The 22,328-nt window shown below is 36.5% G+C and overlaps 4 protein-coding genes across 5 annotated transcripts; 2 read left to right on the top strand and 2 right to left on the bottom strand.

The window, feature by feature from the left end:
- Window positions 1-8: 8 nt before the first annotated feature.
- bscl2 (BSCL2 lipid droplet biogenesis associated, seipin) lies at window positions 9-5,844 on the bottom strand. Of its 2 annotated transcripts, none has more exons than XM_082139986.1 (11): window positions 5,603-5,844; window positions 4,563-5,142; window positions 4,295-4,376; window positions 3,771-3,914; window positions 2,770-2,904; window positions 2,580-2,677; window positions 2,347-2,476; window positions 2,165-2,246; window positions 1,997-2,071; window positions 1,810-1,875; window positions 9-1,083 (listed from the first exon to the last, which is right to left on the bottom strand). In XM_082139986.1, exons 2-11 carry the CDS (start codon window positions 4,877-4,879, stop codon window positions 884-886), a joined length of 1,329 nt encoding a protein of 442 aa, XP_081996112.1. In that variant the 5' UTR covers window positions 4,880-5,142; window positions 5,603-5,844; the 3' UTR covers window positions 9-883. The 2 variants fall into 2 exon arrangements, with proteins under 2 accessions (XP_081996112.1, XP_081996111.1); XM_082139985.1 differs by having other exon boundaries at window positions 2,335-2,476; window positions 5,603-5,843.
- Window positions 5,845-6,995: 1,151 nt separating this feature from the next.
- On the top strand, window positions 6,996-12,722 carry gng3 (guanine nucleotide binding protein (G protein), gamma 3). The gene is made up of 3 exons (XM_082142153.1): window positions 6,996-7,168; window positions 8,823-8,922; window positions 10,853-12,722. Exons 2-3 carry the CDS (start codon window positions 8,824-8,826, stop codon window positions 10,979-10,981), a joined length of 228 nt encoding a protein of 75 aa, XP_081998279.1. The 5' UTR covers window positions 6,996-7,168; window position 8,823; the 3' UTR covers window positions 10,982-12,722.
- banf1 (barrier to autointegration nuclear assembly factor 1) lies at window positions 12,524-14,269 on the bottom strand. Its single transcript, XM_082142152.1, has 3 exons — window positions 14,119-14,269; window positions 13,295-13,474; window positions 12,524-13,200 (listed from the first exon to the last, which is right to left on the bottom strand). Exons 2-3 carry the CDS (start codon window positions 13,418-13,420, stop codon window positions 13,054-13,056), a joined length of 273 nt encoding a protein of 90 aa, XP_081998278.1. The 5' UTR covers window positions 13,421-13,474; window positions 14,119-14,269; the 3' UTR covers window positions 12,524-13,053.
- A 3,353-nt stretch (window positions 14,270-17,622) lies between these two features.
- Window positions 17,623-22,308, top strand: slc3a2b (solute carrier family 3 member 2b). The gene is made up of 9 exons (XM_082141076.1): window positions 17,623-17,777; window positions 18,754-18,991; window positions 19,106-19,290; window positions 19,538-19,711; window positions 20,448-20,536; window positions 20,661-20,806; window positions 21,021-21,330; window positions 21,425-21,481; window positions 21,576-22,308. Exons 2-9 carry the CDS (start codon window positions 18,777-18,779, stop codon window positions 21,918-21,920), a joined length of 1,521 nt encoding a protein of 506 aa, XP_081997202.1. The 5' UTR covers window positions 17,623-17,777; window positions 18,754-18,776; the 3' UTR covers window positions 21,921-22,308.
- Window positions 22,309-22,328: the final 20 nt, after the last annotated feature.

Raw genomic sequence — 22,328 nt, 5'->3', positions numbered from 1 at the left:
GGAAACAATTGCTTTAAATCTCCGATTTATTAAATAAACACAACAAACATCAAAGAAATATAGAGCAAAATATTAACATTCTTCTATTCCATAATAAGCTACTGATATGCTTAAATTTGCTACGCAAATGAATAAAGCAGATATAATAGTGAATCTTTGATGACAATGGACAAATAGGCATAAACCACTAATATAATTTAATGAAATAAATATTTTAAAAACCCTATATCCTTATATAGTAGTATTAGTATTCCATGTAGAGTTGGAATATTGTTGTATATAGTAACAGTAATAATAATAATATATATATAAAAAACACTTCTGTGTCCTCTACTTATTTTCCATAATATGTAACATGGTTCTCTTAAAATATGTTTTGCATTTTCAACTTTAGCATTAAAATAATTGAAAGTGGGGAAACAAAATAACTTTTAATATCCACAGAGGTAAAACAGAAGTGCAAAGCCACATTAAATATTTTGTATGACAATCACAGTGCAGAGGAATGTAAAGAAATATGAATAAAATGGAAATGCTGACGTATTTTACCCACTCAGTTACCCTCTACATGCAAAACTGTTGTAACAGAACCACAGACCTCAGCAATGACACATTAAAGCATGGCAGGACTCTAGAGGTGACTTTTAAGTCCTATAGGAAGTATTCAGGTAAAGGAAAACAAAAGCAGCAGAGCATGAAATTCTGGTGAGCTTCACATCAGCACCATGAGGTAAACTGGTTTCCAAACGCATCAGAAAAATTCTTATGGTAATACTCATTGCATTGCAAAAGGAATGTCTCAAATGTGCTAGCTACGAGTCAAAGGAGGTGTTCTAATGTAACAGAATGCATGTGCGTATGTGGTTACTCCAGAGTTCGGAGCTCAGAGCCTCATCCAGGGTCCATGCCTTTGTCTAATGCTGTTGTCTGAGGACTGTGGTTGGGCTGTTTCTTCTTCTTGAGTCCCATTGCCTATTCCTGCTGCCCTCTGCTCTTGATCTGGGTCCTCCTCACTCAAATTGGTCTCTGCAATACGAGGAGCCTCGAGGAAAATGGGAGCTTCATCGGTAGAGGAGTCCTGAGCTGATGGCAGAAACATTAACCAATAACCAATGAGAATGGACTTGCAAAAAACTACATTCATTTTTATGCTTTTAATTTAAATAAATGCTTTTATTCAGCAAGAATACATTAAATTAATCAAAAGTAAAACATTAATATTAGAAAAGATTTACATTTTAAATAAATGCTGTTCTTTGATAATCATAAGAAATGTTTCTTGAGCAGCAAATCAGAATTATTTCTAAAGGATCATGTGACTGAAGACTGGTGTAATGATGCTGAAAACTCAGATCTGCCATCACAGGAATAAATTGCATTTTAATATATATTAAAGGAGAAAATTGGGTTATACTTTATTTTAAGGTGTCATTGTTACAGTGTAATTATATATTTAAGTACTGAGTAATATTAAGCAACTACATGCACTTACTATAGGGTTAGGGTAGGATTAGGGTTTTGGTTGAGGGTTAGTTGCATGTAATTATGTATAATTTACTGTTAATACTATGGTAAGTACATGTAACATATGTAACAAGGACACTGTAAAATAAAGTGTTACCGAAAATTGTTATATGACATTGTAATAATATTTCACAATATTACTGTTTTTACTGTATTTTTGATCAAATAAACATAGCCTCGGTAAGCATAAGAAACTTTGTTCAAAAGCATTAAAAAAATATGACCAACCCCAAACTTTTGAAAGGCAGTGTATCTTACTCATATGCTTTAAGTTAATATTTTTACCAGCTTCATCTTCTTGCAGCTGATTCAGTTCTTCTGTCCCGATCACACTAGGAGTGTCCAAATCACCTGCACAAACAAACATGATTAGCATGATTCATCAGTGACTTGATCACTGCATAGAATTAATTTTATGCAAAGAATGGATTACAAAAATCTACATTCATCACATTTCCCTTTTAACGTTTACCTTTGTTTCGAACTGTTTGTTTGGGTTGTTGTGGTGAATCTGGCAGCTCACTGGCGTCTCTTCCATACGTAATGACTGGGGGACAGGCAAAGAATGGTGTATTAGTTACTGATCTGTTCGATTGATGTGATCAGGTGTGTGCGGCTGTGAACCGAACGGTGTTCTTACTAGGAGTGCTGGAGGATGAGTGCATGCGTTTACGTGCTTCTTCCCTCCTCTGCTGAAGACGTGTTGAGTCTCCCATCATCACCTATGTATGCAAACAGACATCTGGAATGCATCCAATGGAAGTGTGATAGGATGAAGGTTGAATAGATTAGGCAGAGAGATGATCTTACCCTCACTCTGACCTGCTCGGGGGGATACAGCCCTCCCCAGATGAATTGCAGGTAACTGAAGAGCACAATGACGCTGAGGAAGGTGAAGTTACTCGCCACCCCAACGATTGCAGACATCACGGGGAAATTATACAGGAGGTATCTGTTGCAAGAGGGAATAACATTACAGGATGATAAGGTAGAAGCATCATTTGATGGAACATGAACCATCAAATAAACTGATACCACCAAACAAAGTCAAATACCTAATGCCAGTGAAGTAGGCATGGATCCTGAGCTGGGCAGAATAAATCTGGACCCTGCGAGACTGAATCTCGATCACAGCACCGATGGCAGGTTGGTACTGTGAAGGACAGATCAATATAATGAATGCCTTTTGTCTGAATTTCTTTTAATGACAATTCTGTCAGTCTTGTTCATACTTTCCAAACTTACAAGGTCCGATTTGAAATCTGGGAAGAGCTCCACTTCGATGAGCTGTTTCTGCTCAGACACACCTGTGAGCAGGAGGGGCGAAAACAGCAGCGTGCTCATGGTCCGCAGCAGGTATGAACGGTAGTGAAGCATCGTCTGATGAGAACAAACAGGGAACAAGTAATTATGAGTCAAACGGCCAATTAATGACTGTCATTACAATATAAAAAACGCCCATGAACTTTAGTGTCACACGATCCTTCAGAAATCATTCTAATATGCTGATTTGCTGCTAAAAGAAGAGAAAAAAAACAGTTGTGCTGAATAATACTTTTGTAGAAATGGTGCTACATTTTTTTCAGGATTCTTTGATGAATAGAAATAACAGCATTTATTTAAAATATAAATCTTTTGCAACATTACAAATGTCTTTACTGTCACTTTTGAATACGTTTAATGGGTCCTTTCATGAACGTCTTTAAGTGTATACAGACTGATATAGGATATTTAATTGCGCAGGCTCATTTCTCCTATCTTTACATTGTTACTCGCAAGACACAACCCCAATGATTTCAGACAACAGGACAAAATGATTGCAGGAAGTACATGTTGCAAGAAAAAGGAAGTAGTGTATACCGACTATATATAGGATATTTAAATGTTCATGCTTATTTCCCCTATTTTTATATTTAGATTATATTTACCATCATCTAAAGCTCACTTAAAGTTACCACAAATAATTAAAAAACCTAAATAATTGAATAATGCTATTAAATGTAATCTCAAGAAAATATCAATCATACTGTCCATTTTAATGCCTAAATTCACTTCTAGAATTTAAAATGGTTGATTTGGTTATTACTTTTAAGCTAAATAAAACCCATAATATAGCCTATTTGATGCACGACTTGGAAAACTACACTTATGTTTAGCAACAACTGACTCGCAAAATCGTATAAATCAGCCCAATTATCCATACAGAATAAACAACAGAGAATTTTGGGTGAGCGGTCTTCACTCACGGAGCGGACCACCGATTGAACGACTGTCCCATCAGTGGTATAGCAGGACATTTTGACCATGAACATGCCAATCTGTTCGTTAATAGGAGATTCAGGCATTTCCAGCTCCAGAGAGATCCTGTAGGCCTGACCGGACATCATCACCTAAGAGAAAGAGTGAAGCAAATAAAATTAGCTGTAAATATGACAGAAAATCCATTTTTATTCTCAACCAGTAATATTAATAATTTAACATACAAGTATTATATTTTTTCTTGTGCATCATTAATGGGCTTGTTACATAATGTAAACAGCAAAGCTTTAAAGGGTCATTTAGGCAAACCCTGTAAAAACATGTCTATAAATTGAACAGATGATAGGTGAGGCCCTTTTCTACTAAAAATAACTCATTTATTTTTCAGGAGCAACTTCAGTCGTGCTTTGGTGGTGTATCCCCCAAAACATATTGACATTCATACATTTTTAAATGTGGCTTTTAAATGTGGCCCTTAAATTATGTCACTTTTAGTGGGACTCAGATGTACCTGGTCTCTTCCATTCTTCAAGAGCGAGATGTTAGCCGTGGGGAAAGAACAGAGGACTGAATCTGAAGCGTCGCAATCTGTCCTGTTAAGAGTGAAATGAAGGAGAGAGGAATCAACCACAATGCATTACGAACTCTAGTAATGCCTCTAACAGTATTTGTTCATTGGACCATACTAATTAAGGACTCAGTCGTGCGCAAACAGCCTGTTGTCAAAACTAGACCAGAATATTCCTGATCGGCCCTTATGTGTCTGTACCGGTCTGTACCTGTAGTAGTAGTGAACTGGTGTGGAGAAGCTCACGCTGGGCATGTAGGAATAGTAGAAGCTTCCATACAGGAAGATGGAGATCCAGAGGAGAAGCACCAGGACACACGAAAGAATGGCGACTCTTAGAAGCGTCCTGCGAGCTCTAAGCAGGGTCACCGCTGCCACATCCTGGAGCCAAAGCAGTAACGGTCCCATCGCTGCACCCATAGCCAGCAGTCCTTCAGTTTCTCGTCCAGATGAAGGTCCTCTAGTCTCACGGTGTCTGCCCAACAGTCCTCCCACTGCTGACAAAGGCGTCTGTCCCGCTTTACTCATTCAAACCACCTCACACACTATCCAATAATATGTCCCGTCTGCATCACTACATCTAATAATGCTTGTTTTCTACAGAGAGAATTAATGGTTTGAAAATACAGTGGGTTAAAATGTATTGATGACAAAAGTAGAAAATTAACATGTATTCAGAAAGTCGTATTTGGATCTATTTGTTGTTCTGTGACTGAAGGTATGATGTGCCAGTTTCTTCAATTTACTTTCCCACCGTTCGTCTGTTACTGTCAATGAAGTCATAGGGTGCCCTAAAAAAGAAGGAATAAGAGAAAAAAAAGTCAGAATAAAAAACACATTGAATATATTATAATTGAAAAGTAATTATAACTATACAAAATAATAATAATTAGCACCATTTATCATTTTTAGGATGAAAACACGACAACTAATCCAGGATGAATCATAAAACAAGACTCAATTTATACACACCCAAGAAAACAAATACACACACACCTAACTTTCTCTATTCTCTTCCTCTGTGGAATTGCCTGCAATTAGTGCTGCATGATGTATTTTTGTACCTTTGACAGCCTGACTCGAATTGAACAAAACAATAATCCAGTAAAATAGGAAATAATATGTGTAGTGTCACTTCAGCACGTTCTTTACATACGACTGTACCCTAACTGTTGACTCCATTTCGCAGTTTCACTGTCTTGACAGCTAACGTTAAGTACATTACATTGAAAAAAAACCCGGCAAACTCACCTTCTTTGATTAAAAAACACGCCATGGACAAAACAAATAACTACGCTTCAGAATAAACTGATGAACAACTCCAGTGGACCGACCCCTCTCTTCCTTTCGATCTGTTATGTGCTAGCGTGACGCTTAATTTATGCATTTCATGGCAGAGGAAATGATCTCCAAATGAAATGTAATCAAAAACAAAAATATTCGGTTGTCATCTACTATCTATAGATCAGTGAAAAACAGCCTTCAGTGTAACTCAGTTGCGCCCCTGCTGGTGTGACAGAAACATATGTACGGCAACCGACGAGGTACAAAGTACAACTGTCCGATGCGTTTGCGTGTCAGCGTTGGTTTGCTTAGTGCTGCGAATTGTTACAGAAAAGTAAAATCCCAAATAAAAAACATTATCTAATTTTTTTGGTGATTTTTATTCATTTAGACTTTAAATACATATCTATCTTTACCTAAATAATAGGAAAAGGGTCAATGACGTGACACACATTTTAGAAAAATACAATTCATAAATGACTTGAAAACACCTAAACACCCTAAATTGAATTAAATGTGTTGTTTATTTTTGTGTTATGTCTTTGTATATTACGTTATAATAATAGGCTAATAATAGAAATAATAAAAATCATCATCATCATTATCATCATCTTCGGCTCCGTCTGTCCCAAACTATTAATGTTTGTTGAAAATGGTATTACATTTTTTTTCTTAATGTAGCCTAGCTTTAAAGCCAACATGAAGACTGATATGATTTTTTTTTTAACCAGATTTTTATCAACCATCAAAAAACAGAATAAAAATCATCATAAATTGATTATTGTTGAACACCAATCTCCCTTTATTCTTTCTTTCTCCACCAAATATTTCAGATAACATTATTCTCATTTCTCGGGAGGAAACTAGGGGGCAGATTTGCAACAATGTGAATGTGACATTAGAATGAATGCAGTGGGAGGTGGGAGGGTGGAGTGATGGTGGGGGCTATAAGATCTTAACCAGGGTGGGACAGACCACCGAGTCAAAATGGTGCCACAGTACAAGACAAAAAGAGGCTGAGACTGCAGCAGTTCCCATGGTAACAGAGCAGAGGGAAGGCTCACTTATTCCGGAGGTTTAGCAGCATCACCGGCAATGAACAAAATAAGCATTTCATGCTATCAAATATTTAATGATAATTTTGGCAATATAAATGCATCTTACTAGATTTAATTCTTCATACACTGATTTTCATCGTTGCATTTTCCTCCCCCCCTTCCACCACCCCATGCTGCTGGAAAGGTGGTATGAGCCGCCCCACAGAATAAATCATTCCAATAGGGCCCCCCTCCTCCTGGTTGGCACATTCCACTCACTGCAGAGGGGCGTTTTATGTATGTACCAAGAGAGTGGTGTTCATTGTAGCAGAATTGCAGTGCACTGGACTGTACAGAACTGGGTAGCATCCACACTGTGTATGAGGGTGCGGTCCGGCTGCACTGAAAGCAACAGCACGGGCAGATAGAGAGAGAGAGAGAAGGAATAAGAAAGAAGAGGAGGGAGAGAAATCACCACAAGAGGAATTCAGCAAGGGTAAGAAATAGAGTGAAAGGGGGAAAGGGGTAAAAAAAAAAAAAGGGCCCAGAATGACAAAAATAGACGAATACACTCTGTGGTCTTTTTTTATGCTTCTTGCTCTCCGTTCACTCTCCATTCTTCTTTAGATCCTTTTAAAATGCATTGCTTTAATTTCATTTGATCAATTTAAACACATTGCATATTTTTTTCCACATCATATTTAAGGGTCTTCCAAATGATTAGCCTACTGATATCTGTTTGAGCATCAGTGATTGTCATTTATATATCTGGCCTAGTTTCTTTTTCTTGTATTCCCTTTTCTGTCTGCAACATGTGATTTCCACTCTACAGATGCCTAAATGTATACATTTAATCAGATAACATTCAAAACGGCTGGTTTTTGTGTGCTATTGCTCAGAATAATATGGTATATTCCTTGTGGTGATGGATCCCTGTAAGCATATCCTATGTGGAAAATGGGGCTGGCATCCCCCAATACACTGCTGAAATCCTATTTTCAAAATCATTAATGCAGACCATTTTAGGTGGATATATTGATATTTGATGATTATGAATAGCTCTAAATCTATTTAAAAAATGACTTCTGACCATCACCTGGAAATGAAGGGTTTCAGGATGATGAAATGTGTTGCTATCAGATTATTGCATTCCAAGGTGAGGTTTTGGTTTTCTAGGGCAGGAGCTTTTAGCAAAGCAGTAGTAAATGATACCAAGAGAGGAAAGACAGGAAGTGAATGAGAGGGTATGAGAGTCCTGGACCGCAGGAAGATGCTTCCATTAGAGAGTAGAGACTGTGCACTATCAACAGAATCAGTAACACTTTACAGTAGGGTTTCATTTGTAAACATTAGATAACAACATTAGTTGTAAGTGACCTGAGCTGAACAGTGAACAGTTTTTTTTATTTTTTTATAATGTTAACAAGGGTTAATAAATAACAAATGTTTTGTTCATTGTTAGTTAAAGCATCAATTAATGTTAATGAATGGGACCTTATTACCACAGAATCTGTACATAATGTATCCCCTAATTCTCTGTATTAATAGTACATGAATGTTAGCAGATTAGGATGGCAAAAATATTAGGGATGCATATATCGGTATCGGTCGATATATGTTCATTTTAATGTTATCGTTATCGGCGCGATAATAAAATTTGGCCGATATCTTATAGCAGATAAATAATGGATTATTGACTTTAGCTGAGACCTTTCAGATGCACACTGTTCGCCATGATGTTTTTGAATTGCTTTGAAATGTGATTGGAATCACTTAAAAAAAGGAAAATAAGGTTAAGTGCAACATGCAAGCCTGTCATTTAGGCTACGTAAAATTACAATGAGATCATTATAATTGTGTGCTTATTTTATAGGGGACTTATTTTTGTAATCAGGCTTTCAAACATTATATAAAAATTCAGATTTAGGTTTATCGGAAAATGTATCGGTTATGCGCTTTCAAATATACAGAATTATCGGTATCTGGCAAAATTTTCATATCGGCGTATCATTAAAAAATATACTTTTGTTGGATGGCTTATATGATAATGAACTTCTTAAACAAAATGAACAGATGCCTCATGTGCGTTTTTGTATTTTCAAAGAGATTTTGCATTGACGTCTGTGTAATTTTGTGGGTGTATGTGGCAGGATGAAAGGAGACACCGCTGTGAACAGCACCATGAGCGTCGGTCAGGCCAGGAAGCTGGTGGAACAGCTGAAGATTGAAGCCAGTTTTTGTCGAATCAAGGTGAGGGTTTTCATGCAAAAACAACCGGGAAATGTGGCAAGCAAGAATCAGATCAGTGGTAATCCTGCATGCCTATGAATGTGCCTTTTTATACCAGCCTGTACGTAGCAGACTAATTTGTATCAGATGTGATCAAAGATCTGGAATCAGGTTAATAGGTATGACCTATTTCTACAATCCCACGGTAAAGTGTGTCCTACAAGTACAATTTGAAGCATTCAACAGTCTTTAAGCGTTGACCTCAACCTTGCATTTCACTCATACAGTTCTATTTGACCTAAAATGCTGTTTTAGCCCAGAAATGAAACTGCAGTGTATATATTAAAGTATTAAAGTGTAGTTATTCATCATTTACAATTGTTTTTTCATGCACTGGTCAATTGATTTTGGGCTATTTTGCTTCCATAACATTTCTTATCTCAGACTACAGTGGAAAAAAAAATCCATAATACACATTTTGAGCGTTTATTTTATTACACTTTATTTGTGTCTGTAGTTTTCAATTACAATACATATCTTTAAAGGCTGTTTTCTCAAAATTAGTTTTTTCTCCTGCATTGAACCAGAAATCTCCACTTTAGTAGCACTTACATACACCAAACTTCCAGTTCCAGAGCTATATATTCAGAAGGTTTTTACAGAGGGTGTGTTGGGGAAAGTTACTTTTAAAAGTAATGCACGACAACAATGCACAACCCCAACAAAGTGACTAATTGCGTTACTTGTTTACTTTTTATGGAAAGTAATGCGTTATGTTACTTTTGCATTACTTTTTCTTGTGTAGGCTGGGCTTGTTTTGTTTTTTAATAACAAAAACAAAGTTCTGTATTTGACAAATGTAAAGGCCCTTTCACACCAAAAGTGAAATGAATAAGCCTCAGGCTGAAGGAAATGCAAATTCACGTCTGTACAGTAGAGGGTGCAGCTCAAACACACCTTTCAGCTGCATGCTGCCATTCTGGATTGCAGAAGAAAGTTCAACACTCTTACTTCAGCAATAAAAATAAAAATGGAACGCAAACATGATGTTTATCTAAAGTCATTTTTGCCTATTAGTATGGTTGAATTGGATAATCAAAGGTCAGCAGCAAATACATTGGTTACTAAAGTGAGATTAAATACATAAAGTATATTGTGTAATTTAACATCTAATTGTTAGTTTTCTAATTGTTAGCAAGTTTGCATTTCACTGTTTTTATTCATTTTAAGGAATACTGAATCTATTTTTGTGCATGGGAGATGAGTTAATTGCTCACCTTTAGTCTACAAAAACCATCATGTTTACACAGCGCAAACAACGTCTCTGCACTTACTCATGATTTCTCTCAACATGGGGACAGGAGAGGTGTCAGTCTATGTATAGGAAAACAAGTAACTTGGATTATTTATTTGAAAAAGTAACTGATATTTTCTTGTAAATTTAAAAGTAATGCGTTACTTTAGTTACTTAAAAAAAGTAATCTGATTACATAACTCATGTAACTGATAATGCGTAACGCCCAACACTCCAGAGGGATTGTTGTTCATATATAATTTTTGGTGAAAATTTATTTTTCTGTCTGTTGACAGTATTTTCTGATTTATGGAGTGATAAAAAGAGATATCCAAAACCTCCTCTGAAATAAACTTTAACCCTAATATGTTGACAAAATTAAACTGGAATGAATTTTGAACTTGGCTTTATACAATGTTCAGACTTGAGTGTGGATTTAATTAGATTATGGCTTATTTGCATATTTAGACAACATTTTATATAAACCAGTGATACAAAACAATTGTCTTAATGTACTGTTATTGATCAACTGGGGAATTATGGTGATATCTATTACTTCATTTTTTTACCCTATTCACTTGAGGTTTCTTGCTTGAAAATCAATTGCTGTCCGTGTGCTTTTAAATTGGCCACTGATAATCCATCCTGTATTCTTAGGTGTCAAAGGCAGCAGCAGACTTGATGGCCTACTGTGATGCCCATGCGATCGAGGACCCTCTCATCACCCCTGTGCCCACTTCAGAAAACCCGTTCAGGGAGAAAAAGTTCTTCTGTGCTCTCCTCTGAGCAGGACACAGGACGGGCAGGATTAGTCTCATTCAAAAAATAATGATCATTTACGCACATCACACAACACAACACTCGACAAGACACCACACAGCAAAATAATTCCCAAAATAAGGTTCAATAAATGCAAAGTGGTTTCTAAATTTCAGAACCCCAAAATTTAGAAAATCATGTTTGTGAAGATATTTTTATCCTCCTGTTTTTTTTTCTTTCTTTCTTTCTGGGAAACCCTGTTCCTTTCATTAAGGGGACAAAATAACATCAAGATCAATGCAAATGGATTAGATCATGACACACTGATACATACATATGCAAGCACACAGTTTTTTAATCAAAAGGGAAATAGGTGTGGGTCTGAATATTTCAATTTCAAATTTTATTATATTCGAAACATTCATTGCGGTCTTCACATAGTTTACTATGGTGATTTACTAATTCTGTATGTATATTTTGATTTTTTTTTTATGTTTTGTTTGAGGTGGCAATGTATGCTGGTAGACAATTCTGGTTAACTGGTAGAGCTTTTAAAGTTTAGATCATTGTGAGAAAAGTGCGAATGCTAATACCTACAGTACATAGCACTCCTAAAGGGGTTTGTAAAATGATATTTGTCCTAAAAACAATTAAATTTTTCCTGGCCACCTGAACAAGGGGTATCTAGTCTCTAATAGTTCAAAAGATTATCATCTTAGTTCATAAGATGAACTGGTGAAGAAAAATGTCGAGAACATCTGTCAAATACTTGTGGTCCAAAGTAATGAATTCAAATATTGCAGAATCCAATGAAGGAATGAATAAAACTTTTAAACATCACACGTATGTTCATCGCTTATTGAGATTTAGGAGAAAAATTAACACTACAGTAATATTTTAAAGAAATTAATACTTTTCTGCGATGACAGATTTTATTGAAAAATCAAGTGACTGAAGAATCCTAATTTTTTTTATCATGGTTTCCACAAAAATATTAAGCAGCACAACAATTTTCAACTTTGATAATATAAATGTTTCTAGAGAACTAAATGAGCATATTAGAATGATTTCTGAAGGATCATGTGACACTGAAGACTGGAGTAATGATGCTGAAAATTCAGCTTTGCCATCACAGGAATAAAGTAGATCAAAAAATGTATTTGTAATTTCACAATATTATGTTTTTACTACAAGACACTTGAAAGAACAGTTTTAAAAAATCATTTAAACGTGTTTTAAAAAAAACTAAAGTTAAACAAATGCCTCTCGATGAAACAAAAACTCGAACAGGTACTTCCACTTTGTAACAGCACGTTTAGCTGGATTAAAATGTTTTTCATTCCACACACTCACAACACACCCTATTAATTATAACTTTTGAGATTTTATTCCAAAAGAACTAAGATGCAAAACACAAAAGTTAAAAAATGGTCTTAAAGCCATGAAAACATGTATCAGTTTCATTCAGACAGCATTTTAAACATCAAGGCAGCAGATGTCAACCAAGACGAGAGTTTAGTGGCTACACTACACAGAATGATTCAGCCCACGCATCTTCAGGTACACATGCACGGTTAAAACAAATCCATATTTTTATTAAGGCAATTTTGGGGTTGGGGAGCATTAAAAACCATATGGCATCATTATGCACAGGATCCTTTGGGTAATACATATTAGAGAACAGTGACAAGTTCATAAACCTTAAACTAATTAGCAGTGTGCCACATTTTGGACATCAGTTAAAACCTGCAAACGGCATCATAATAAACAAAGTGGGATCTGTGTTGCACCCAGTGAATATGTATTTTCTCTACTGCACATATGTAGTCTGGAACCGAACTGCATGATGAACGGATTTTTGGATAATTTGCGTTATTCTGTGAAAACTAAAGATCCAGTGTCAATGTTTGAACACAAAAAAGGACCAGTGATCTAACAAGTGTACCCATCTAGAGACATTCTAGTGTTCCTACAATTCTGGACCAAGATTTAATATTGATACATCCAAAAAATGATGTCAGAAAAGTCTAATTATTATAGTGAGGTAAATGTATTCAGATACAAGGGGGGAAATTAAAGTATAACAACAGAAGAGTCAACTACAGGAATGAGTCACACCACTCTCGCAGACAGCCATAACAGTCGCCTTGCTGTTTAGTGTTGGCTCCACATGTATCCTTCAACCATTCCCGAAACAACTCCTCATCTTTCCTCAGAACCAAAAACTGTCCTAGGACAACATATGCCTGTAAGGAAGAGAGAAAAAAAGAAAAAAGTAGTGTAAATTTAATGAACATAGGGCCGACTACAGTAAATATGAAACATCTTGGTAAATCTCACCTTGTCGAAGCCTTTATCTTCCAATCTTTTTCCAAGAACTTCCCCAATTCCTGCTAGTGCATTCACGGACTTCTCCCCCATGGGTTCGGCCACAAAGTCCTTGTGTTTTTGTGATGTCGACGACATGGTTGATTTGTATTAGGGAGGGTTGTGGGAACTCAGGTTTACTTTCTTCAATGGCTTAAAGAGGAGAAACAAGATAATATTTATGTTAAAAGGCATGATTTCATAAGAATACCCCAAAACTAACTGTACACAAGTCTAAAGAAAATACTACACACTGAATGTATTAAAACAAAGAAAGAAAAACACCAACTCAACTCCAGATGTCATACTTTGTAATAAGTTTTAACTATTGTTAATATGCAAATGTCCCTATCTTACCTTAAAAATCTATATTTTTGACAAATAAGCGTATTTCCTACCAGACAGATATGAGCACTTCATAAAATCCTCGTGTATTATATTGTAACGTCACCGGACACTGATAATGGAAAGTGAAGGCGAGCTACTGAACTACTGGGAAAATGAAAGTGAAAACTACACAACCACGGCGAATTTTATAAAACCGTAAATAACGCGACGGAGAGATAATAGTTCATTAATACATGACGATGAAAATAAGCAGTTCATAAGAGTGAATTTTCTCAATTTACACGTTTGGGGGAATGGGGGTCCCGCCTCATTTCTTCGCGTTCAGCGCTACACAACGACAGCTGACATTAAACTCTCAATTAAACATAAAAACAATCAAAGTGGCCAACGCAACAGTATAAACAGTGTATATAAAGGAATTTGAGGCTGCACCATATTTTACATCATACCTGGACACTTTTATCGAGAAATGTCGATCCTCATCCGCAGACGCCGCGCTATTCGCAGACTCAATGCGCCCAAAATAACTCACACAGCGACGCTTCCTGATCCCGCCTTTAGAACGAACATCGTCACTTCCGCTCATATGAAGCTGCTGTTCAAAGAGACACTGACCCCTGGTGGCTCCGGCTGTATGGTGGAAATCAAAGAAAGGGTTTTTATTTTATTAAAAAACCTTTACACATAGCAAATATGCGTTTTCGCCGTTACCAAAACCACAATATTTCCAAGCAGCAAAAACTGAAGGATAATAATAAATGTTCTCCTCAATGTCTATTATTATTATTATTACTATTTTATCGTTGTTCAAATTTATTTAAAAAATATATATTACACGAAAAATTCAGTATTTTTTGTTTTGGCCAAGCTTAAAAGTGTCCGATTCCCTCTCAGTTGAGCTGGTTTAAACTAGTTTTTTAAATTTCTTGAATATTGAAATAACTTAACTTTGAAGTACATTTCTATTTTATTATCACAGATTATTCTCAGCATTTTGGAGCATTTGCCAAAAATTCAATATCACTACAAATTACTAATATAAAAGTACTGCTTATCTTGTAATGCTCTTTCATTACCAGTGCTCAGGCAAATGTATGATCTTTTGGAGAACTTGACTTCACATTGCGCAAAACATAATAAAGCACAAATACATACATTTTAACCATTTTGCACACGGTGTATTATCATTGCCTGCTGTTTTTTAATAAATCACAAAATAGGGCTTAAGGATAGCATTGTATTACAAACAATTATATTAATAGCACTAGCAAATGAAACTCAAAGTTTGAAATAATTAATAAATAATTAAAATTCTATTACAATATCAGCATATTATTCTTAAATCCTTAATTAAAGCAATAGGGTCTCTGAAGAAGTGAATATTTTCATTTGAGTATCATGCTTTAATAAGTGTATAGTTAAAATCTTAGTACAAATTGTCTGCAAAAACTGTCAAGGTCTGGAAGAGCGCACACTTCTCACATGAACACCAGGGGGCGGAGATACATACAGAACACTTCCCAAAACAGTGTGCCTGCCGATAAATACATTTGTATGTCATGTAGAAATGTGTGGAAAATAGTTGTTGTTTTACACCAATCATTTCTTCATCTGCACTGATTCACACATTTTTTTTTTTTTTTAAGCACTTTATTTGGTTAGTATGCCTACATTTCAGAGTATTTCAGATGTCTCATGCTGGTCATGCGTAACCATCATGATATGATCATGAAGCAAGGCCTATATATTCTCACAGGCTACAATCCAAGAATTGGTGCTGTGAATACTTGCCTGGAAAGGAATGAGGGCACAGCATGCTGACTCAAACGGGCATGGTCAAAAAGTGTCTTGGCATTTGGAAAAGGTTATCCTGTTAATAAAGCTCTAACTGCTGCACCACAAACCAGGTGGTTTAAGTTAGTTTTGTTGAACTCATTTTTTTTCTTCTCACACTTAGCCTACTGTATATTCACTCAAGGGTTTGTGTAATATTGATTGGCTTAGTCCCTTCCAGGATGCTTGATTGATTTCTGGAGAGATGATCAAGGAAAGTGCAAATTAGCACTTATGCTCTTTTGTTCTCAAGTTTTTATACTCTCACATCTTCTCTGAGTTCATTAACACATACTAAGGAATGATGACATGATGTATTATTGATAAGAAGCCACAGTTTATTGTTAAACCAAAAAGAAGAAAATGTTTGTGTCTGCTTGTAAGACACAAACTATGCACCGCTCAGAACTATGTGTCCTTAATGAGCCATGGACACAATGTGCTCTGAAGTGTTTACATGATATCTGAGACTGGATGGGAGGAGCTTCATTCTGAGTGTTACGCTCTAACTTATGCTCACTTACAGTATGCCTCTCTGTTTGAAAAACAGAGCACTTATAGTGCTCTTCAAACATGCAGACAATTACACAATGAACCTTTGTGTTTTTACAAAAATGATAAATTAACCCAATCAAACAGATGCTCGTGTTAGACAAAGTTATGGTCAAATATTCCATATTATCTCATCAAAATACCAGCACGTGTTCTCCTCACTGTTTATGTCTGCTGTTAGATCATATTTCAGTTTTCCTGAGGGGTTCTAGGAGACACGTGAAAGCACAGTCCTCTATATGTTGTGAATGTTTTTCTGAAGCACGGGTCTGTACCGCATTGAATGGACATTATTTATCAGTAGGAGCACATGAGGATAATAGAAGTTAATAAAGAGTTTAAAACTATAAGGATTTTATACATTTAGATTTTTTTGTTTATTATAATTTTTTTTAATCTGTGCTCTTGTATTTCTTTTGCTGTTTCATCAAACTACCTGATTGATAAGGCATTATTACTGTACTCCGTGTCTATTGCAAATTCAAATAAGAGTTTTGGAGCTGCATTTAATCAGGCTTAGCTGCTTAAATGACCAAAGCACATAATTAGGGTAAAGGTTAAGCAAAACATTTTGAGCTATTTTTCACTTAAGTGGTCTTTTTATAATAGATTAAAGAACAAACAAATTAAGCTACACTATACATATAAAACATATAAATACAGCATGGTTAAAATATAGAACAATTTGGGTAAGTGGTAGACTTTGATTGAATAAAGAACTGAAGAACTAACTAAACTGTACATTGAGATTCTCGTTTAGTTTTTGTTGTTGTTGCTGTTTCTCTTTCTAGGAAAGAAACTCAATACATTCAACCAACCCCCCAAAAACATGTTTATGGAGGTCTTGTACAGTCAACAGGGAGGAGAACGAATTAGTAATGACAGCCTCCTTTAAGGTGGACTCTCTAAAATGCTACAAAAATGGATTTTCTGCTTGAAATGCAGGTTCACGTACTACAGAATTGACAAAACTGAACATTGTTAAATGAATTTGTTTGTTTTCTCTATACATGCCACAGATATAATACTAGTATTATATCTGTGGCATGTATAGAGAAAACAAACAAATTCATTTAACAATGTTCAGTTTGTCAATTCTGTAGGGATATATATATATATATATATATATATATATATATATATATATATATATATATATATATATATATATACACACATACATACGTAGGCTATATATAATTCTAAATAAAACTGCTTCAGATTTGATGCACTCGATTCACACCGTGGATGATTCGTAAGCGAATCGTTCTTTTGAGTCGGATATTTAGGGGTAATTATGGGATTTGACTGATGGAGCGAGAATAAACTTTAACAGACCAAAATGTAGCAGAAAATACAAATAAAATATACTGGAAATACGTTCTGGATACGATTATATTACTTTCTTATCATGATGCAAAGGAACAGGTTCTTTGAAACGAATTGTTCAAAATAATCGATTCGTTAAAATAGTAGAATTGTTGGCTTTTTCCCTAGTCCTAAAGCAGGTTTTGTGCTGTTCCCCCTTAAATGTGGGCGGAGACACGTGTACGCGTACCGCGTGCGACTCAGAGTCTTTTTGCGCTATAAAAACCTCAAGCATCACTACTGATACTGTGAATACAGACTCGAACGGTACCAGCGAGCACAAGCAGGGTATTTCTTATTTATCACAGATAATTTAAACGAAGAGTTCATCATTATTCCAGTGTAACGTTAACTGGTAAGATCTGGTCTTGTTTCAGTTCAATTTTGCGTAGTTCCTAAATTTGCCAACATCCTTGATATTTGCGAGCCGTACATCATGGTTTATTCATATTTAAAAGCACTATTACATTGGCATGTTTCTGAGTTAAATTGTTTGTTATTCTTTAACCTGTGTTAATTCAGGCTGAATGAGTCAGTGAACAGACAGGCTCAAATAGAACTGGACCAATCCGGTTTACAAAATGTCGCGCTAACGTTACCATTTACATCAAATGTACAGTTTCCTTTGAAAACTACTGCTTTGAACGAATCGATAGTGTAATATATAATTAATGCTCACAAACGCTCCATTTAGCCCCACGTCGGTTATATTTATATGTATATTTTTAACTAGATTCGATGAGCGTGGTTCTGCTGACCTGGCACCCGGCATTTGGTTGCTATGTCTACGGTCACTGGAGGTTTAATCTGGATTAACTGTTGTTTTGTCTAACAGAGCCCAAATCTTTCTAGTCTACCAAAGAGCCTTGGTGTACTTGTCATTTTGGGTATTAGTACATCTGTTATACATTTTTTTTTAAATGTTTTTTTGTCGCCATCTCCGCGTGAATTGATTAGGTGATGCAACGTTCAGCGTATCTTGCCTGAATGCGTGTCTCGCCCATGACGTCAAACATCTGCTTCCTCCTCAGCCTGTAAATCTGGTTCCATAACGACAGCTGATTCCGAAATCTCCCTTATACCCTCAAATAGGGCGTTATTTGAGGGGACAGACATTTGTAGTGGTGTCCAAAACCATAGTGGACGTAACCAAGTGCACTTATTCAACCTTACGTTGCACTGCAATAACGAGTGTGCAACCGATGTACGACCAGTGAGCAGTATTATTATTAGTGGACTAACGTAGGGAATAGTGAATGAGGGTTTAGGGGGGCTATTTTGGATTCAGCCCAAGATGTGCTTGCTGCTAATGTAATTAAATTTGTTTCCAGGACATTAAACATAAACTGACAAAATGAGCAACGAAAATGAAGTGGATATGAAAGATGTGGAGCTCAATGAGGTGGAGCAGGAGAAGCAGCCCATGAGAGAGGGAGAGGCTAGAAATAATTATGCCATCTCGCCTGTAAGTGAGAAGAATGGCATTGTGAAGGTGAAGATTCCAGATGAGGAGACTAAATTCACTGGATTATCCAAAGAAGAACTCATGAAAGTAGCCGGAACACCAGGGTATGATGCGCACCATGGCTAAACCTCTTTTACTTTAAGTTATATCTTGGTGTGTATTTTTCAATTTTTTTAGTTACTCAGATGATGTAATCACTGTTGTCTATTCTTGAATAGGTGGGTTAAAGTCCGTTGGGCACTTCTGATTCTCTTCTGGCTTGGTTGGCTGGGCATGCTGGCTGGCGCTATTGCCATCATTATACACGCTCCTCGATGCAAGCCCCTCCCTGAGATGAACTGGTGGAACTATGGACCACTGTACCAGATTGGAGACGTGAACGCCTTTAATTCAGACCTGAAAGGTAAAGACTCCATGGGCCAACACCCAATCAACCGAAATGATCTATGTTAAGGAGGGAGTGTTAATGGGTTGCAGGGTTGGGTCAGTTTGGGGATTAAATGCGGATGTCAGGCTCTGAACATGTTCAAACTCATAGTCACTCTTTCCTTATGCTGCTGAATCGACAAATCTGGTACAATGAAGTTAGGATTAACATGGATGTGGTCTGTGATCTGAATATCTCCCTATTTATTCTCTTTTACCCTCAGGTTTGGCTGGAAAGGTTCAGGCATTGGATGAGTTAAAGGTGAAGGGTCTTGTCATAGGCCCGATCCACGTGTCCAGTGCCGACAAGCCCGAGGATCTGAACTTGACAGAGATTTCTCAAGAGGCTGGTAATGCGTCGCAGTTTAAAGAAGTAATCCAGGCTGCACACAAAAGAGGTGAGCTTGAGATACTATTTATCAAAGAATTCTGAAATCTCAGTTTCTACAAAATATAACAAAATATACAGTTGCTTATGTATGTGTACATGTACAGTGCTCCAATTTATTAGACCACCCGTCATAATGAGGAGAAAACACAAATATTTTAGGAATCTGTCGAAAACTTTAAAATTTTAAACTTTAAATGTTTAATTTGTTTAAATGTTTTTATTGTCATTTAATCTGCAAATAATTAATGTAAATGAAAAAAAACAACGTAATATTTTGAATGCCGTCCTTTGGCCTTGATAACAGTTTGCGTTCTTGCTGGCATTGTCTTTATGTACAGTACATTTCCACAGTCTCTGTTGTTATCGACCTCCAAATAGTTTCTAGTTGTTCCCAAAGACTTTCTTTTGTTGAAACTTTTGTGCGATCTATATTTGAATCCACTGAATCCCAAATTTGTTCAATAGGATTCAAGTCCGGACTTTGACTTGGCCAACTGTGACTAAAGAGCTTACACGTACTGGTGGATTAACCATTTCAGAAACATAAATTATTTTGGTAATCAATCACCAATACTGTCAGTTTTGGGCAGCTGTGGCACAAACCTTACATTGGATGGTTGTCTAATAAATTTGTTAAGCACTGTATATACGCATATGCATGTGTGTGTGTATTTATATTATATTATATTTTATTATATTATATTATCTATATCTCTCAATTAAATGTTTGTGTTTACCCCTAGGTATCTCTGTTGTCTTGGACCTTACCCCTAACTATAAAGGAGAAGAGCCCTGGTTTGACAATGATGCTGTCAACTCTTTGGAACTTGAGGTATGATTTAGATTGTGAGCAATAATAATAGATTCTTTGTCCAATAATCTATGTTGTCACTTGAATGAACTTGATTTGGGTACTTGAGTTTCCAGAGTAATAATTATGATCCTTGTCTTTGTAGCCTGCTCTGAAGCACTGGCTAGCAGAAGGTGTAGACGGATTCCTCTTCTACGGTGTGGAGAAGGTTTCCACTGCAACCCCATCCCTTTGGAGGGACGTTGAAGACCTTTTCCGCAATCAGACAGAATCTGATGGAAAAACTAAAAAGTGAGCACTCAACAGTTGATTTTTATTTTTTACTTCATGAATGGACTTAAAGATTCTTTTTGTGAAGTAAAGGAGCCACCTTGTGGTCGTTGGGAGCAACTTTTACAAACTGAACTCCTGTCAACGGGACTTTGAAATTGTATTGCTAACCAATTTGCTCCATTTAATACATTTATTAAATAACTTCAACCTTACTGACTTTTTATCTTTCCAGGGTCTTAATTGGCGTTACAGAGAAGTCCTCTCCTGATGACATAGCTGCTGTGTTGAACAAAACTGGTGTTGACCTGCTCCTCACTGGTGCTCTAAGGTCCAGGTCTGCTCTGGATGTTGCCCATTCTGTTGCTCACTTGTATTCCACTTACAATCAGACCCAACTGGCTTGGAACATCGGTGGGCGTATCGCTGGACACCTGGCTTCAGTAGTGGGGCTTGACAAACTCAAGTTGAGTCAACTGCTGCTGCTCACCCTGCCTGGCACACCAGTGTTTAATTATGGGGATGAGATCGGACTGGAAGATGAGGTAGGTCAACTGAAGGTTTTTGTCAAAAGTAGGCAGCAGGTCCGAGTGCTTTTCAAGAGCAGATCCTAAAATGTTGTGTTATTCTTCCATTTAGTCTACCAAAAACCCAACTATGGTGTGGGACTTCACTAACAGCACTGTGATTCCAATGGTAAGGCACTCGTGCACACTGCTAAATCTCCAGAGTTTCATCATTCAATATTGTGTCCTTCAGTTTAAGTAAAATGTTCATGTTTGCTTTACAGAACATTCTGGGACAAATGAAAACTTTACGTACATTCTTCAAGACTGTGAGTGAAAAAAGATCAAAGGAGCGCTCTCTGCAGCATGGAGAATACTTGCCTTTGTTCAACTCGACCTTCGCCATGGCCTATGTGCGAAGGTGGGACCAGAACGAGCGCTACCTTATTGCACTCAACTGGCACTCAAACGAAACGGTCACTCTTCAGCTGAAGCATGCTGAGATTCCTGAAAAAGCTACAGTAGTGTGTAGTACTGATGATATAGATGTTGGTAAAATGCTTAACCTTGCACAACTTGAGGTGAAGCCAGAACAGGGTATAATGCTGAAGTTTCCTTATACATCCTAAAGACTTACTTTAAATTCGTAGTAAGTGTGGGGACATGGATTTGGCCGTTCTGTTGCAATATTTGTCCTTTTTAGTACATAAACACTGACATACAGCATCAGATTGTACTAATACATACATCACATGCACTGCATGACTACTAAACATAACTTTAAGCTAGTAGTTGTTTTTCTGTTACATAGAATACATTCCATAGGAAGAATTATTTTTAATTTAAACCTTTTTTATATATTATTTTTAGTTTTTCAAATGTAGTGCAATTCTGCACACGGAAAAGTGTTCACGTGTCCTCGAGTAAATCTTAAATGGCTGTTTCTTCTATGTAATTGAAAAAAAAAAAAGGCATGAAAATGAAAGGTGTGGACAATAAATTAAGTGGAGCAATTCATCTTTGTAGTTTGTCATTGT

The sequence above is a fragment of the Leuciscus leuciscus genome (genome assembly GCF_965113295.1).
Source record: "Leuciscus leuciscus genome assembly, chromosome: 16".
In the NCBI taxonomy this organism is placed as follows: Eukaryota; Metazoa; Chordata; class Actinopteri; order Cypriniformes; family Leuciscidae; genus Leuciscus; species Leuciscus leuciscus.
The sequence above is the reverse complement of the archived record's forward strand: the minus strand, read 5'-3'. Positions and strand labels throughout refer to the sequence as shown.